The 16,902-nt window shown below is 47.2% G+C and overlaps 1 protein-coding gene across 2 annotated transcripts in view; it reads right to left on the bottom strand.

The window, feature by feature from the left end:
• TBC1D10A (TBC1 domain family, member 10A) overlaps nucleotides 1–16,902 on the bottom strand; it is a 30,034-nt gene extending 13,132 nt beyond the window's left edge. Inside the window, exon 1 of one of the 2 annotated variants that reach the window (XM_012731180.1) lies at nucleotides 13,160–13,184. Coding sequence is in view for 1 of the 2 variants with exons in the window: in XM_004690897.2 (XP_004690954.1) it covers nucleotides 16,657–16,865 (209 nt within the window). In the remaining variant the exon portion in view is untranslated. Of the gene's footprint in view, nucleotides 1–13,159; nucleotides 13,185–16,656 lie in introns of those variants that run through there. The other variant, XM_004690897.2, reaches the window with a different exon arrangement.

Below are 16,902 nucleotides of genomic sequence, written 5' to 3' on the forward strand. Positions count from 1 at the left end.
TGAAAATCTTTTAAAGACTTATTTATGCATACAAGAACTTGGGTGTAGGCCATAGGTGCAGGGGGTAAGGGGATTCACCAGAGACAGAGTGGGGAGCAAAACAGGCAGAGTGACTGAAATACATTGCTGAGGGGAGCAGCAGGTGAGACAGGAGAGGTCTGCTGCGCTATATGGGTCAGCTCTCTGGCTGGGAATTAAACTCATGCTGCAGTGATTGCAGAAAGGTTCACAGTGCTGGGTTTCAACCCCTTGCACCATCAATGAGGGCCTAATTTGAAAATCTTAATCTAGGAACATTTTAAGAAAATATAGTTGCTTGAGTGGCTTTTCCTGCAGCAGAAGTATTTAACTAACCTGGAGATTGTGAATAGAAACATGCTGTAAGTCTGCACTCAGGAAATCATGCGCTCTCTAACTGGGCAGACTAGTTTTTATGCACAGGGTGTTAATCCTGAAAAGTTGCAGACAGTCCACTTTTAAAAATCAAAGTGTTGGGCCCTCCCTGATGGCTCAGTGGGTTAAATCACAGCACCAAGAAGCTATCCACAGCCACTGCAGCACGAGTTTGATCCCCAGCCTGGGAGATGACCCACATGGTGTAGCAGACCTCTTCTGATCCACCCGCTGTTCCCCTCAGCGGTTTGTTTCAGTAGATCTGCCTGTTCTGCTCCTCACTCTGTCTCTGGTGAATCCTCTCACCCTTCCGCACCTCTGGCCTATCTATACCCTAGATCTTGTATGCATAAGTAAGTAAATTTTTAAAAGAAAATTGAAATGTTAACTTATCCTATAGTCTAGTCAGTAAGGATTTTGGAAGGCAGCTGATCAGACTGCTGTTTAATAAAGAATCCCTTCTAAAACTGCAAGTCTCTCTCTCTCTGAGCTTCCCTATGTGATTGGATGGCCTGAAGTGTGAATGCCTCTCAAAGGATTACCAAAAAGGAGCCTTGAAATTAATTTGGAGTCAGAGGCATTCCTGCAAACAGGTGAAGAGGCCCAGAGGTAGCTATTTCCCGACAGTGAGGAAGTACATGAGCCAGAGTCCAATAACAGAGAAGCTAACCAAATGGATGAACGAAATGGCATATGGGGAATGTTTTGGTCTGCGGGCTTTACTCACCCTCTGGAAAGCCCCTTTCTCTAAGGTGGCCTAATGTTGAAGAGTCGCTAGCAGGCCAATCTTTGTGGGAACTCCTCCAAGAATGGGGCCTCATTATCTCCCAGTGCAGTTTCTGTATTGTTAAACTTTGTCCCCATTAATGCCAAAACCTTCCTTTTACCTGTAATCTTTAATAACCCTTTTAAGATTTCTCAGCCAGACCAGTCTCAGGCCAGGCACACACATGCTTATCCCTTGACACCCACCATCTCTATCCGAATACTTTTCTTCTCTCCAGATCACAGCAACCCTTACAGGGCACAATGTAACAATAAAGGCCACAAGATCAATGATAACAGCAGTAAATGCAGTTACCATTTGTACATTATTTGCTACTTACCAATTGCTTCCTAAATGATTTATATTAATCTCATGTGCATGTCATAATTGGTCATAATTTCCCTACGATAATATCATTCTATTTTCCAGAAGTAGAATCCAAGACTTAGTAAGATTACTATATAGTTCCAAGGCATGTAGCTGTAAGTAACAGAACTGGGGTTCAAATCCTAATTTTCCTGCCCCGAGAGCCTGTTCCTGTCGCTTTCCCTATACTCCCTGCCCCTACAGGTTAAGCCCTCAGCCATTGGCTTCCACACCTGCACAGGTCTCATTAATTGTCCTCTGACCTGAAGATTTGCATGTTGACTTAAAACACCATTTCTCATAGTTTGCTGAGACCAACAGTAAGAAATACATTTTATACTGATTATATATACAAATACCAACATATATAATTAAAATATATGTAATATATTAACATAAATATATGAAACATAGTTCAATATGTGGGAATGTAGATTATGAAACTACTTACTCTTACATTGTACTGATGTATTCTTAAATGTACCCTGATGTTTTGGGTTCAATTTTATGTTATTCTACCCAACATTGATTTCAGGCTCAATTAATGAGTTAAGATATGAAGTCTTGAAACAAGTATTTCATTTATTGACTCATTCTTGGCTCATATTGCTTAGCCATATCCCTGCCTAACTGGACTAGATCTGTTAAGTCCCACCATGTACCTCACAGGTGTTCAACAAATCCCCCCCGCCTGCCTGGCTTTTTCCATGATATGATTAATTTATTCTGCTTGCATCCAGGCTTTAAGGAACTACTGCCTATAACAATTTTGTAAGTGTCCCTATGTGTCCCTAACAGCCTAGCAAAGGTAGAAGATCCCTCATTGATTAATTACTATTTCCATTTGTCCAATGAAAAACTGACTCATTCAGAGAGGTTGTGTGACTTGGGCAAACTCACAAAGCGAATAATTAAGTCGCAGAACCGGGGCTCCATCCCTTTGCCACAGTGACTTATGTGCTGCTTCTGAGTCTCTTGGGATGGCTGGGAGGAAATCAGGTTATTCTCCAGCTCTGACCATGGGGCTCTACCTCTATCTCCCCCAGTGTTTTGACTGCCCCTGTAAATGGCACCTATACCTACCAATGCGCAAGCCGATACGCTGGATGGGCACAGCTCACGAGCACAACCTCAGCTGGCTTTGGCCACCAGGGCCATTTACTGCCCTCCCATTCCTGAGGGAGAAACGCAGAGGAGACAAGGGTGGGCAACCAGGGAGCAAGCAATCCCAAATTCTGCTGAGCTCTTGAGCTGAGCTAGCAGAGTTTAGCTGCATCACGCTGTGATCCAAGATGGCAGTGGCATTCCACTAGCCACATGGGCTGGAGGTTCCCAGTCCTCTGGCCTTCCCCTCAAACCTGGAGGTTGGAGCTTCCAAGAGCTCAGAAAGACAAGACTTGATTCCCAAGGATACTGAGAACCCAGATTCAGGTTCTCTCTCCCCTTTCTTTCCAATCATCTGCTTTCTGGCTTAGCATACCTTAGCCTCTCTGGTTGGCAGACTAAGTAAGAAGTGGTGTCCGTGACTTTATCTGAGAGTGGAAGATGAACCTCGGCTCTCAAGAACCAGTCTGTGTCTTTCAAGTCTCATTTTCCAAACCATCCCAAATGAAAAGAAGTATATTTCCAACAGAAAGATTGTTCTTACAGCGGAGCCCAACTGGGGTATAGGGTAGAGTAAAGAGTGAAAACGTAGGTTCCACTCCAGTTCCTCCACCTGGGAGACCATAGGCAATACTTTCAATCTCTTCAAGTTTAGGTTGGCACATAGCACATTCCTCATAATTTATAGGACTGCAACGAAGAAAAAATGTATACATAGGCTCAGCCAACAGATGGGTACTAGGTGGCAGGTATTTGCAGATTTCCTAGTACTTTCACGTCTGTTTTCTCATCTGACTGGTCCATGTACACAGAAACATATACATGCAGCAGGGCAGGATTATCCCCATTTTGCAACTGATTTTCTAAGAGATTAAGTAGCTTATTTAATGGCTCATGGACTGTATATAACTCCCAGCTTCTGATCCCAGTTCTACTTTACGGTAATGTAAAAGGGGCAGACAGCTGCACTCTGTGCTTCTAGCTGCTCACCTGGAGGCAAGGCCTCCTCAAAGGGCAGCAGTAAAGATCACAGAAGCATTAAGAGTGGACACATCTCAGGCACCAGCCATGTATTAACTCTGCCAGACACTGCACAGACACACAATTCCCCAAGGAAGTAGCTTTTATTATCTCTATCTCTATTTAAGAAAACCAAAACTCACAAGGCTGAGTAATCTGCCCAACGTTATATAGACTGGATGTCTAGCTGCCACCTGGAGCACTATATTATTCAATAAATATAAAGTGTCCTAGGGGCCTCCCTGGTGGTGCAAGAGGTTAACGCTTCAGCATTATGAAGCTATTCGCAGCCACTACAGCTGGAGTTCAATGCCTGGCCAGGGATCTGACCCACATGGCGAAGCAGACCTATCCTGTCCCGCCTGAAGCAGACTTCTGTCTATTGCTCCCCTCAAGGTGCATTTCAGTAGACCTGCCTGTTCTGCTCCCCAGTCTGTCTGGTGAATCGTCTCACGCTGCCCCCTGCACCTCTGGCCTGTGCCCCAGTTCTTTTATGCATAAATAAATAAATCTTTAAAAATAGTGTCCTAAACACCAGGACTTCAATACCTTTCTCATACCTTCCCTGTTCTTCATCACTCCGTAGAGAACCACTATCCTCTACACTGAGAAGGGCAGGAGTAAGCAATACAAACAAGCAAAAACTTGGGAAATGGATATGTAAAGAGAGCAGAGTCAATCACAGATCCAAGGACAAGGGGATCATAGATCCCCTCTCCAAGCGAGATCTGGAAAAAGAAGTGAAGATAATAAAAGACTGACTTACTTACCAGTCTGGGTAACAACCTCTGGAGTTTGTTACCCTAAGAGGTGGTAATGACTGAAAGTATAAATAGCTTTTATGCCTGCTCCATAATAACTAATGAAAAGAAACTGGAAAAAAGAAGAGGGTGGGTTAGTGGTATGCTAATCACAGGAGGTCAGAGGTTGGGAGGCCAGTGAAATCACTCAGGGGATCTACCCTATCCTGACACAACTCAGGAAGCCCATAGCCCAGAAGCAAGCCACATGCTCCAGGCCATGCTGTGAGTCAGTGTGGAAAAGGATGATCAGGTCTGCAGCAGCCTGGAACTCCTCCTACAGTGGGGCAACCCCAGGCTTGGAGGTAGGGCAGTATCCATGGTCAGTCAGGGAGAGAGTGAGTCTGGCTTGCTTCACTCTCCCACACTCCCAGTGCAAACTAGTTCTAGAATGGCCTCCCTTTCCCATAAGGAATTCCTGGACTCCGCTCTTTCTATCCTTTGGTCAGTACACAATAGTAAACAGGTTCTTTCCACCCTTCACTGGTGCCCTGGGCCTCTGCCCAACTCTCCACTTCACTGGGTTCCTCTTCCCCCACCCACCATGTCTAAGGGAAGAAACAGTTTCTTTAGGCATCTGCCTTGTTAGCTCTGAAAAGCAAGGAATCCCGCTCCCTCCTCAGCTAGGCAAGTACAGGAAAAACAGAACCCATCCCTCTTCCCAGGCAGCTCTCCCAGATAATTTCAGAAAAGCCAAGGAGATAGGCTTTCCCTAAGCCCCACCCCAACCAGGCCTAAGTAGTATTGAAATTCACCAGGGGGGCCCTCCCTGGTGGCCAATGGGTTAAGAGCAGCTCCACAAAACTACCCATAGCCTTGTTAGCATGAGTTAGATCCCCCTCCAGGGAGGTGACCCACATGGCATGGCAAACCTCTCCTGACCCGCACACTGCTCCCCTCAGCAGTGTACTTCCTCAGTCAGCCTGTTCTGCTCCCCACTCTGTCTCTGGTGAAGCCTCTCACTGCCCCTGTACCTTTGGCCTGTATCCCAGTTCTGTATGCATAAATAAATAAATCTTAAAAAAAAAAAAAAAAAAAAGAAACTCTACAGGATGGATCCTCTTATCAAAACCTCACATTGGGCATTCTGGGGGCACCCTGACTCAAGTATGGCTCCCTCACTCATCCTTACCAATTACCAGATCTTATCTAATTAGTCCTGATTGACAGTTTAAGTAAGGTCTCTCCTCTACCCAGAATGCTTCAATAATCCCTGCTGTGACCTTCACCCCAAACCCCAACAAAGACCTGTTGTGGGACCCACCTATTCCCTTCAAATATACCTCCGTTCCCCCCAATCCTATCTCTAGTTGGTGTCAGCTCTCTGCTTTTACCCCGCCTTCCCCTTTACCACAACTTTCATTTGTTCCCACTCATCTTCCAAGTCTCATTCAGAACTCCCTCTCATCTCTACAAAGTCTTCCTTCTCTAGAGCCAGAACACAATCAGAACCTCATTATATTCCACACACATCTCTCCAGAGCCTGTGTTCCAGGTCCTAAATCTACAGAGATGAATAAAAAGCAGCCCTTGCCCTTGAAAAGGTCAATCCTGCAGAGGAGACAGATGAGTATGTAAATAACTAGCGCACACACACACATACTATCACAGGAAGCATGTAGAAGGTGCTAGGAGATTGCAAAGAGCCCCCAGGGTGAGAGCAGGGCATTTAGGGAAAAATTTAACAGGGTGTTCGATTTTGATGTGGTCCTTAAAGAACAACAAGAAGTGACCACAGTGAGAAAGGGAAAAGGGCATGCCAGGCAGAAGACCCATTATAAGCAAGTGCAAGTTAAAAGAAATGGGCCCAGATGTAAAATAAACTGTTATAAAATAAAAGAAAAAAGAAATGGGCCCAGCTTGTCTGGGGAGTTGGAGCCATCCATGGAGTGGGTGGGGCTTCTTTACCCCACCACCTTCTCTGCTAAGGCAGCATCCCACCAGAAGGCTCACTCTTAGAGGGCCGGGATTCTGCTGGTCTCATTTTCTGCATTGTGTTTTGGGCCTAGAACAGAGCCTAGGATCCAACTGGTAATCAATAAACATGTATTAACAGATTCATTAACTTGTGGCCTCAGTCTCAGTTTTCTTCATAATGTGTGAAAACTGTTTTCAGTTTTCTTCTCAGTCTCAGACCTCAGTTTTCTTCACAGTGAAATGGGAATATGATCTTCTACCTTGCAATTAAGTAGATAAAACACAGAAAAAGCCTGATAAAGGGTACCTTTCTCTGATCTGATACTCCACACAGAGCTCTGGATCTTCCCACACAGAGCTGAGCACAAATGTGCCTGATGATGACTTTTTATAACGTTGTAATTCTAATATTTGATTAACATAATTGAATGTCTATTATAACACTTACCAGACACTTCTTATGCACCAGACATGGTGCTCAGCACTTACATTATTTCACTTAATCCTGAACAAGTCAGGTCCTCTAATTCTTACCCTCTTCTGCAAAGGAAGAAACTCAGGTTTGCAGCAAACCATTAAGTATCTAAAGTCCAGAACAAGCAGAAGACAGCTCTGGGAGATGAATCTAAGCTCTGATTTTCTCTTGCTATGTCACTCAACTTCAGCACTGAGTGCTGTCTACCAGGCAGCACAGCTCCTGTTCCACAGGAGCTTGGAGGTGCATGGACACAGAGTCACAGAATGTGATACTTGGCAATTCACGTTACCTCACAGGGATTTGGTGTCTGCCTCTGTAAAATGGAGAAAATGATAATTATGTGTCACCAAATTAAATAACGTGCTTTGGGGGGAAGCCTGGTCCAACACTCAGGCTGCTCTATGAAATGGCATTACCCTGTGACTGTGCGGGGAAAATAAAGGGGGTCATTAGAGCCAAGGAAGTCCAGAATGAAAGCCTACAAGGAACATGGAAGGAGAGGGTGGTAATTTGAAGCAAACTCTGATGCCTTCCTCCAAATGAGTGCTACTACCCAGAAAGGCAGCAGTCCCAGGCAGCCCTCTGCTTGTATGCTTTCAGTTGATCCTTTCAGAAGACCCACCTCTGTTCTCAATTCTGCTTTATCTTTATAGTCCAAGAAGAAAGTGCTACAGAACACCTCCATTAAAGAGGCATTCAAGAGGTTAAAGCACAGCACTATGAAGCTATCCTGCAGCCACTGCAGCATGATTTTGATCCCCAGTCAGGGAGCTGACCCACGTGGCCTAACAGACCTCTCCTGTCTCACCCGCTGCTCCCCTCAGCAGTGTATTTCCATCCATCTGCCTGTTCTGCTCCTCACTCTGCCTCTGGTGAATCCTCTCACTCACTGCACCTCTGGCCTGTAGTTCTTGTATGCATGAATAAATAAATCTTTTGAAAAAACAGAGGAAGGAATGTGGATTGGGAGCCATTTTCCCCATCCACACTTGAATGAAGCAGCCTTGGATTACAAGCCCCAATTCAATGAAGTTCAATGAACTGAACTTCCTGAATGGGAGGGTGTGGGAAGGAGCTTGGTGCATATGTAAATAGAGAGGGGTCACATGTAAACAGGAACTTGAAAGAAACAGGTGGAAGAGAGACACACAGAGACACTTGGAAGAGACACAAGAGGAGGCTGCCCCTGTTCCTTAGTAGAGATGATGGCTGTCATCATTCTGACTTCGTGGTGGATTATTATGTGGTAGATTTTGAATTTTGAGTTTCTGCTGCTATCCCAGGCTCTCTGGGAACCATGTATCTCCTTCCTTGTGGCAAATTTTCTGGCCTCAGCAGCCCTGCTTTGGGCTGACCCCGTTTGGATGGACATTTACCCACACGGGGATGGGTAATTTGGGAAGATTTATTGGGAATCTGTTATATTATTTGAAATCCTTTTCTTTCACATGTGTGTTTTCTCTCTCTCTACACACCAGTTCTATTAAAACATCTTTCACCCTAAGAGTCTGCTTCCTCTCCCTTCGTGTGTATAGATTACTGGAGCATGTATCCTTAACAGTATGGGGTCTCTGGTCATGTGCTAACAAAAGTAGATCAGGCCCTTAGATCTGGGTCCAGAGCAACAGGAACACCTGAAGGCTCTGCTCCAAATGACTCAATGAGAAACTGATTGGGGGATTCCCAACCTGCCCTTGCAGGTCAGAAAGCTCCAAACCACAAGATGAGTGGGACTGGCTCCTGTCTTATCCCCAAGACCAAAGGGTGAATGGACAGAGAGAATCTGTTTCCATTCTTACTGCCTTGTTTTCTCATTATGCCAAAGGCCTGAAGTGAGCCTCAGAAGATAATTCAGGGGCCTCCTGGTGCACAAGAGGTTAAAGCACAGCACTCTGAAGCTACCTGCAGCCACTCCAGCATGAGTTCAATCCCCAGCTAGGGAGCTGACCCACATGGTGCAGCAGACCTCTCCTGTCTTGCCCACTGCTCCTTCAACAATATAGTTCAGTAGATCTGCCTGTGCTTTTCCCCACTCTGTCTCTGGTGAATCCACCTCTGGCCTTGTACCTCAGTTCTTGTATGCATAAATCAATAAATCTTAAAAAAATAATTCAGACTTGCATTATAAGAACCCTTTGTGGCAGACACTGTTCTAGCTGAATACTTTACCGACATCACCTCCCTAATTGTCAAATACCTTCCCAGCACCACTACAGAGGTAGGACTTGAAGCCAGGTCTGTTATGAACCTGGACTCTCCCAGGCCTGAGTTTAGGTTCTCCTTTTTCATGAAACCAAGATAAAGAGACAAGGGAAAGGAACAGTAGCTTTCAAAAGTGGCTACTAGACTTGCTCTAGACACACAGAATCAGGACCCAGAATGCCATAGAGAGTAATAACTTCATACTATGTTCTTGAGCCCCCTCATTACCCAGCTGTTCCTGGCTGTGTATGGAGACCTGGGACAGGAAGTGCACAATTCATCGTAACAACTCAACAACAAAAACAACTAAGAAGCTTATTAGGAGAATTTCAAAACATTTGGGCCTGGGCTGAAGTCCTAAGGTTGTGATTGGGTGGGTAAGGGAGGCCATACAGTAGCCACGAGCTTTGTCTAGGTATTGAATCTGAAAGGAGGAGTCCTTGGCTCCAGGCTCTGGTTTAGTTTTCTTGTCTGTAAAGAGGGTAAAACTGAACTGTTGATCTGCCTTTGTTGCTGTAAAGATTACTATAAGGCAATGGGAATAAAAGCACTTTGCAAACTAAAGAGCCAGACAAATCAAAGCATCCTTTGATTTGATTACACTCCCAAGGCCACATGGGTACCAGTCCTACACACAAAGAAAGGTCCTCTCAGAAGAGGAACAGAGCATGCTGAAAGCAGTGGCTTTTGTGGGCTACGCTATGGCAAGCCTTTGCAACTGTGTGTACCTATAAAAAATTTCTCAGGGCACTTTTCATATACTGCAAAGTCAGTCTCAGCATGTCAGAAGCAGAAGAGCTCTTCTGCCTCACCCCACTAAAACTGATTCAGTATACATAGGAAAAACTAAGGCTTCAAGCGATTGGGCAACTTTCTCAAGGTCACACAGCCAGTTAGTAGCCCAGAGAGGCCCAGAAAGGTCTCCTGACCCCTATTCAGCAGTCTGTTTATACAATGACCCTAATTCAGTTATCTCATTTGACTCTCACAATCCTTTCATACACGGGCCAAGTCTTTAACTACTTCTGTAAAGCCTGACTTCCCTGCAAGGCGCTAAGTACTGGGAAGGCAGGATCCTCAGTCTAGCACACATAATAAACACCGTATGAAAAACAGAGAGTCTGTGGTCAAGTGAGATATGCTTAAGTCACGTACCACAAGGGACTCTACAACAGTAGAATTAACATCAGCTTCTTGACCTGAGTGCCTAGTTCTGAGCCCTTTCCCACACATTTACATTCTTACCCAGAAACTCTCCTTTACGAGTAAAGGTGGATGATGCCCCTTTGCCTTGTCACTACTGGACTTGTTTCCTTCTGTTGCATGTAAGGCACCAGCTCCAGGAACAGAAAAAATATTCAAGATGAGGTCAAGCCAGCTCTCAATTGCCAGGTGCCTCCCCAGGATCAGCTTATGCTGTGTCCAAACACTCAAACTTATCCTCCCCAGCTGCACACTACCCTTGTAGAGTTTTCCATGTCCTCAGGCCTTATTCCTTTCTCCACAGAGAAGAATCTCCTTGCCACCCTCCTTGCCATCCAATCTATTTACTAAACAGATGCCACAAAAAGCTCAGTACTTCTTGCTCCCTCTTAACCAGGCCAGCTAACCCACTCTCCTACTGGAGAGATATGAAGCATCCCTTGATGTGCCAACCATGCTCAACATCTTGAGGAGCTCAGGGCTATGACAAAGCAGAGTCAGCAACAGCCCATCATCCACAGTTAGAGGACGGTCACAGCCAGCCTTTCTCCTCTAGGGCCAGAAGGCCTCAGGATGTATTCTATGAAAGGCCAGGGCCACTTCAACTGGCTTCAAACTTTCCCATAAGCCCACAAAGCTAGCCAAAGAATGAAATCCTATTGATCCACTGGCCTCCTCCTCCACACTTCCAAAAGACTGGATGTCAAAGCCAGGTGACTATTATCAAGTACTATGAGTCAAGGGACTGTCAGTGTGAACTCTGGCCTATGGGAGGCTAGGCCAGGCCTTATCTAGCCAATCATCCAGGGCCTCTCTGAGGATCTTCATCACTGGTTCTTTCTCTGATTTGGCTGGTCCTAGACTTCTACTGTACTGAGATCTACCTTGCCCTCCACACTAAGATGGGGAAGTAGCCAGGTTCCTGCTAACTCTTTCACTGGGTGTGGGGGCCTCAGGGACTAGTGAGCACCTGGCACTCTGCCTGCTGCCATCTTAGTAAGGCTTAGTCACTAGATTAAATGTTAAGAAACAGGTTCTAGCACCAGTTCTGCCATTTACCAGCTGGCAAACCTTGAACACTTTCTTTTCAGATCTTAAGTATACTTGTCTACAGAATGGGATAACCAGTCCTCTCAAAGAAAAGTGAGGGTTCACTATTTGTTAGGGTTTACTACTGCCAATAGGGACACTTACTGACACTCATCCTCACAGCCAGATAGAAAGTAGAAAATGAAAACACAGAACCACTAGCTACTGCATCTAAGAGGGAGAAGAACATTCACTGAGTACCTACCTATGTGCAGGTTCTTTTCAATCATCAGCTCATTTCAAGTTCCCAACACTGGGGCCCTCCCTGTGGTGCAGGGGTTAAAGTGCAGGACTGTGAAGCTATTGGCAGCCACTGCACCACGAGTTTGATCCCCAGCCACAGAGGTGACCCACATGGCATGGCAGACCTCTCGTCTCTCCCACTGCTCCCCTCAGCAGTGTATTTCAGTCAATCCACCTGTTCTGTGCCCTACTCTGTCTCTGGTGATTCTTCTCACCTTCCACGCCTCTGGCCTGTACTTCAGTTCTTATATGTGCAAATAAATAAATCTTTCAAAAAATAAATAAAGTTCACAACAGGGCCTCCCCGGTAGCATAAGAAATTAAGCCCCAGCACTATGAAGCTATCACCAGCCACTGCAGCACAAAGTTCAATTCCCAACCAGACATGTAGCCAACCCACATGGTGCAGCAGACCTCTCCTGTCTCACCTGTTGCTCCCCTCAGCAGTGCACTTCAGTCAAGTGCCCGTTCTGCTCCCCACTCTGTCTCTTGTATATCCTTTTGTATATCTTGCCCCCAACTCCCCCACCTCTGGCCTGCACCCCAGCTCTTGAATGTATAAATAAATATCTTAGAAAAAAAATAAAGTTCACAATAATCATGCCAAGTCAGTATTATCATAACCATTTCACAATGAGAAACTGAGGCTCAGAACAGTAAAGCAACATGTTCAAGGTCATATAACCAAACTCCAGAGCTTGTGTAAGGACGGAACACACCTTTCCTCTACTTCAGTTTAAAACATATTGGGTGACTGGACAGTGGCCAGTACTCACTGGCCTTCTGGAGGTTCTGTTTCAGACCCCAATGTTAGAAGGACAAAAACATCAAGCAGGCCCCAGCAGCTTATCTCTTTCCCACAGCTTAGGGTTTCTTAGCAGGCGGACACACAGGCACCTTCCCAGGGCAGCAGCTGGTACACTGGCCTCCTCCTTCACCAAGTTGAATCTTGTCTGAGGCCCTAGAACACCCACAGGGTCACCAAATTGGATTTTCCTTTGAAGTCAGAGAAAGAGAAGGAGGAGAAAAAGTGGAAGTCTGTGGTCTAGAGTCAGACACAGGCCTCACATGTGTAAATGTCTCCTTCCAGATGGACCACCCAGGGACCACTCTACTTCCCGTTCCATGCTCTCTGGGGAACTGTTACAGTTCAAGGAAAAAAGGATGCTCTCAGCTCACAAACTTGCAGGAGGCAGCAGGAAAGCAGAAAGGTAGGTTCTGACCTGTCAGGAGTCTCCTGGCCCAACCCTAACAAAAACTGATACATTTAAAATCCATAGCGATGCCAACTAAGGCAGTTCTATGACTTCCAGTCCTAGGGCTGCCATAGTTGACTGGAGGACCCAGGGGACAAGGGAACAAATCAGCAGAGGTTTCAGATGTTTGTCCCTGGGTTCAGCTCAGATCCCTCACTCCCCTAACAGGAAGACAATACCCAGGGGAACCCAGAGGACATAGTTCCTCATCTCCTCTAGCCTGTAGTACTGAACAGGCTAAAGTTGAATGGGAAGCTCCAATCTCAGAAAGCTAGCTGAGGCAATCACACATGAGAAAAGCAGAGGTAGGTCGGGGACTAACCTCTCTCAATCCATCTCCCTTGGGTCAAGAGACCTGTATCCAACTGGTAGCCTTCTTTCTCTTTCTGACCAACTCCTTTTTGCTACAGAAGGGACCCAAAACAGATCTGTTCAGGAACACTAACATTTCTCCTCCCTCCCACCCTTCCCTGCTGAGAACACTTCTTTCTTTTCCTCTGGTCCTTTCTAGCTTTCAACAACCAGCTCAATTGCCAGTCAAGCCAAAAGAACAAATACTGCCAACACCATTGTGTCCATACCACCCACAGGGGCCTTCTCTGGCTGGCTACTTTCTTGCCTTTCCCCACTTACAGAGTGCTGATCAAGAGCAGACCAGGTCTTCCTCAGGCCCACCAAAATTCTCTGCAGAACAGGTTCAAAATACAGACAAGGTGAAGTAGAAAAGGCTAAGACTGAGAATTAGGAATGCTAAATCCAATTCCTGGCTTTGGTCCTAACAGTCTGAAGATATGTGGCTAAATCACTTCTTTCTGGCCTCTGTTTGCCTGTCTATATGATTGATGGTCATCTCTAGGTCACTTTCAGTTTTCTGACTTGAAATGTCTATCAATGAAAGTCACTCAGTAAATAAATATTAACTGAACATGTACTGCTCTACAGACATGAGGAAAAAAATTTTGATTAAGCCTGGACCCAGCCCTGAAGCTAACCACTTTAATGAGCTGGTAATGAGGACACACTCTTACCCATGTTGGGCTATCCCTGTTAGCTTCTTACACAGCTGAGGGAGTCAAAAGTGCTGAGCCAGGGAAGGAGAGGGCAGGTCAGGAACTTTCTGTTCTACCTGTCTGGTACCTGTTTCCTGCTGGGGCCATAAGCCATACCGATGGGTGGTAAATGCAATGATCTATCTGGGAGTCAGAAACCCTGGGCTTAAGTGCTGGTTCTGCCAATAAGCTGTGTGATCGCAGCAAGTTATTCTTCTCTCTGAGTTTCAGTTTCTTCATCTTCATTAAAAAAAAAAAAAGGCTAAACTGGTCAATCTCTTAACTTCAGCTCAGCCCTCTCATGCTAGGTACCTCGTAACCACCTGAGAAGGGTACCTCTGATTTGATTTCTTCTCTATCCTTTCCACCCCCCAACTGCCAAAACTAGCCCTCTTGAGACAACCTTTGGCCAGGATGGCTGAAAACAGACCTTTAATCTGAAGCCAGAGTCCTCATCACCTCCACTGCAGCCATCAGTGCTAATGTTTCACTTCTCTGGGATAGCACATGGACTCCTAGCCCTCAACCACGAGACTGGGTTCAGGGCGGTCACCCTGAAACTTCCCATAACTTCCCCTCTTATGGCTTTGGGCGGGAACTTACTTTTGGCTTTTTTAGAACCACAGTATAAACCAAACAGAGAAGATCCAAGCTTTCAGACACCAGAAACTGTAGGCTGAACAAAAGGGTCAAGCAAGTGAAGGCAGGGAGTGTGGCGGGGACCTGGGAACCCACCTCAGCCCCAATATTACAAACACAGATGCAGGGTGTCTGCAGAGCCTGGGTTTGTGGTTGGAGGGTGGGGAAGACAGATGTCTGGCTGCGTGGTTAGGGACTACAGCCAAAGGGAGGTACTCCCACTGGGGCCTCTCTCTGTCCACAAATACCAGAGGTACGCCCTCATTTTTCTCAACTCTCAGACCCTTAGAAGGAAAAGAAAAGTAACATTTTCTTGGCCCTACTTGTGCCAGGCACTGAGCTAGGCACTTTCTGATTTCATTTAATCCCCACTGTAATCTTACTGTTGTCCTGTACAGTAAGCAAACAGACTCAGAAATGCCGGATCTTGCCCAAGGTCACACTGCCACCAAGTATGCTTTCTTCCTAAGTCTGGACTTCTCTGCTACATCACACTACTCTATACCCTGAGAGCTGGTTAACTGCCTGACAGACATATAGTAGGATCAGATGCCCAAGAATTCACCAACATATCTGAACTCTTTCTCCCAAAACGCCACAAATGGAACTGGAAATTCTTTTCCCACTTCTCAAGACCCCACCCCTCCCAGGGCCCGGATTCCTGGTGATTGCTCCTTAAATAAAAAATACACTCTAAGTCCCCTTTGAATTTTCACGAACTAACCCCTGGGTTACTGTGACAGTATCAAATCAAAGTAAGAGAGCAGAAAGAGGGGTGCTCTTTGAGACCTGGACTAGACTAGACAGCCTAGTGGGAAAAGATCCAGTGCCTAGGAAAGAACTTTCCTGAGGGTCGAGCCTATATTTCTTAAATAAAGTAACAAGAAGTTGCTTGTGTGGAGTGGGATTCTTACAGTCAAAGCACTTCCATAAAGTATGAGAGAGGCTGGGGGCCACTTGGCAATCACAACTGGTCACAAGGGAAGGTAGGGGACCTGCTGGGGGTGGGGCTGTGTCCTCAGGGACTAGGTGGGGCTGTCTCCGTTGAGATAGGGAGGCCCAGCATCAGAGGTTTGTCAGTTCTGTGGAGCACTGGTCTCACATCACAGGACAGTTGGGATGGGAGTGGGTCTGGGGTTCATCTTTCTAAGGGTCCTGCCAACCCATAAGTATGACCTCTGCAAGGACTGTGGGGCAAGTGAATTGCCCGGTTTGTTCAGCTTGGAGGAAGTGCTATTTCACTGTCACGTTTCTCTGCCTGCCAGCTGAGTGCCCGGGTTCTCTGGGGGTAGGGAACCTGGGTGCACTCTGAGCCAGGACCACACCCCTCCACCCCACCCTTTTGTGTTTTGGAAGGAGTTTACACAGAGATCCTCAGCTTACACCAAGACAGCTGACAAGTCTGTTCTGAAGGTGAGGTGCAGTCACCCTTTGGGTACTAGACTCTAGAGTGTCTGCCCACCTGTTGCCAGCGACAGGGAGAAATTTGCTTCCAAATAGGGAGGGGTGCACTCTGACTCTTCCAGGAGCGTGACTAAGCCCCAGAGAGGGACTCCCTGCAAGGAAACTGATCAGTGTCACCCCATCCAGAGGTCCGAGTCTCCGAGGGTCAGAATATTATGGAGAGGAGCGGAGGGTGGTCAAACCTTTTGAAATCTGCTCAAGATGTCCCGTGGGGCCAGCCCTGGGGTAGTGAGGCAAGGGAATGTGTGGAGAATGTGCTGGGGGAGGGGCCGTCATCTGTGAGCCTATGGGGGGGTCAATCAACCCTCAATTTGGGGTGCCAATGGTGAGGTCGGTGCAGGCGTCTGTCGTTCTGTCCAGCAGTTGGGAGGACACTCCTCCCTGGGGGGCGGGTCATTCTATCTGGAGAACGGGGGCAGGGAGAAGGGGTTGGCCAGTCCGCTCCGAGGTCGGAAGTGGACTGGCGGGGGAAGGACGGGTCTGTCTGCCCGAGGGGAAGGGGGGGACGGCACAGGGATGAGAGGGGGCAGTCGCCCCAGGTTGGGAGGGCGGCCTGCCCGAAGGCGGCTCGGTCCGCGTCAAGCCTCCCCACCCCCCGCGGGTCTCGCCGTCGGCCGCAGCCCCCGCCCCTAGTCCGGCCCCGGCCGCGAGCCCCGGCGCTACTCACGAGCCCTCCGCGCCCTGCGAGCCCACGATAAAGCCGAACTTGTCGATGCGGCGTTCGGCAAAGCCGTTGGCCTCCGAGTCGGAGCCCAGAGAGCTGAGCTCGTCCGTCGCTGCGGCGTCGGGACCTGGGGCCAGGTTCTCCCGAGTCCCCGAAAGGCTCCCGCCGGCCGCGGGCACGCGTGGCCCGTTCTCTTCGCGGCTCTTCGCCATCTCGGCCGCGCCCGCCGCTTCAGTTTCAGCGGCCACC

Source organism: Condylura cristata, unplaced genomic scaffold (genome assembly GCF_000260355.1).
Source record: "Condylura cristata isolate star-nosed mole 26May11 unplaced genomic scaffold, ConCri1.0 scaffold00029, whole genome shotgun sequence".
NCBI classification, from domain to species: domain Eukaryota; kingdom Metazoa; phylum Chordata; class Mammalia; order Eulipotyphla; family Talpidae; genus Condylura; species Condylura cristata.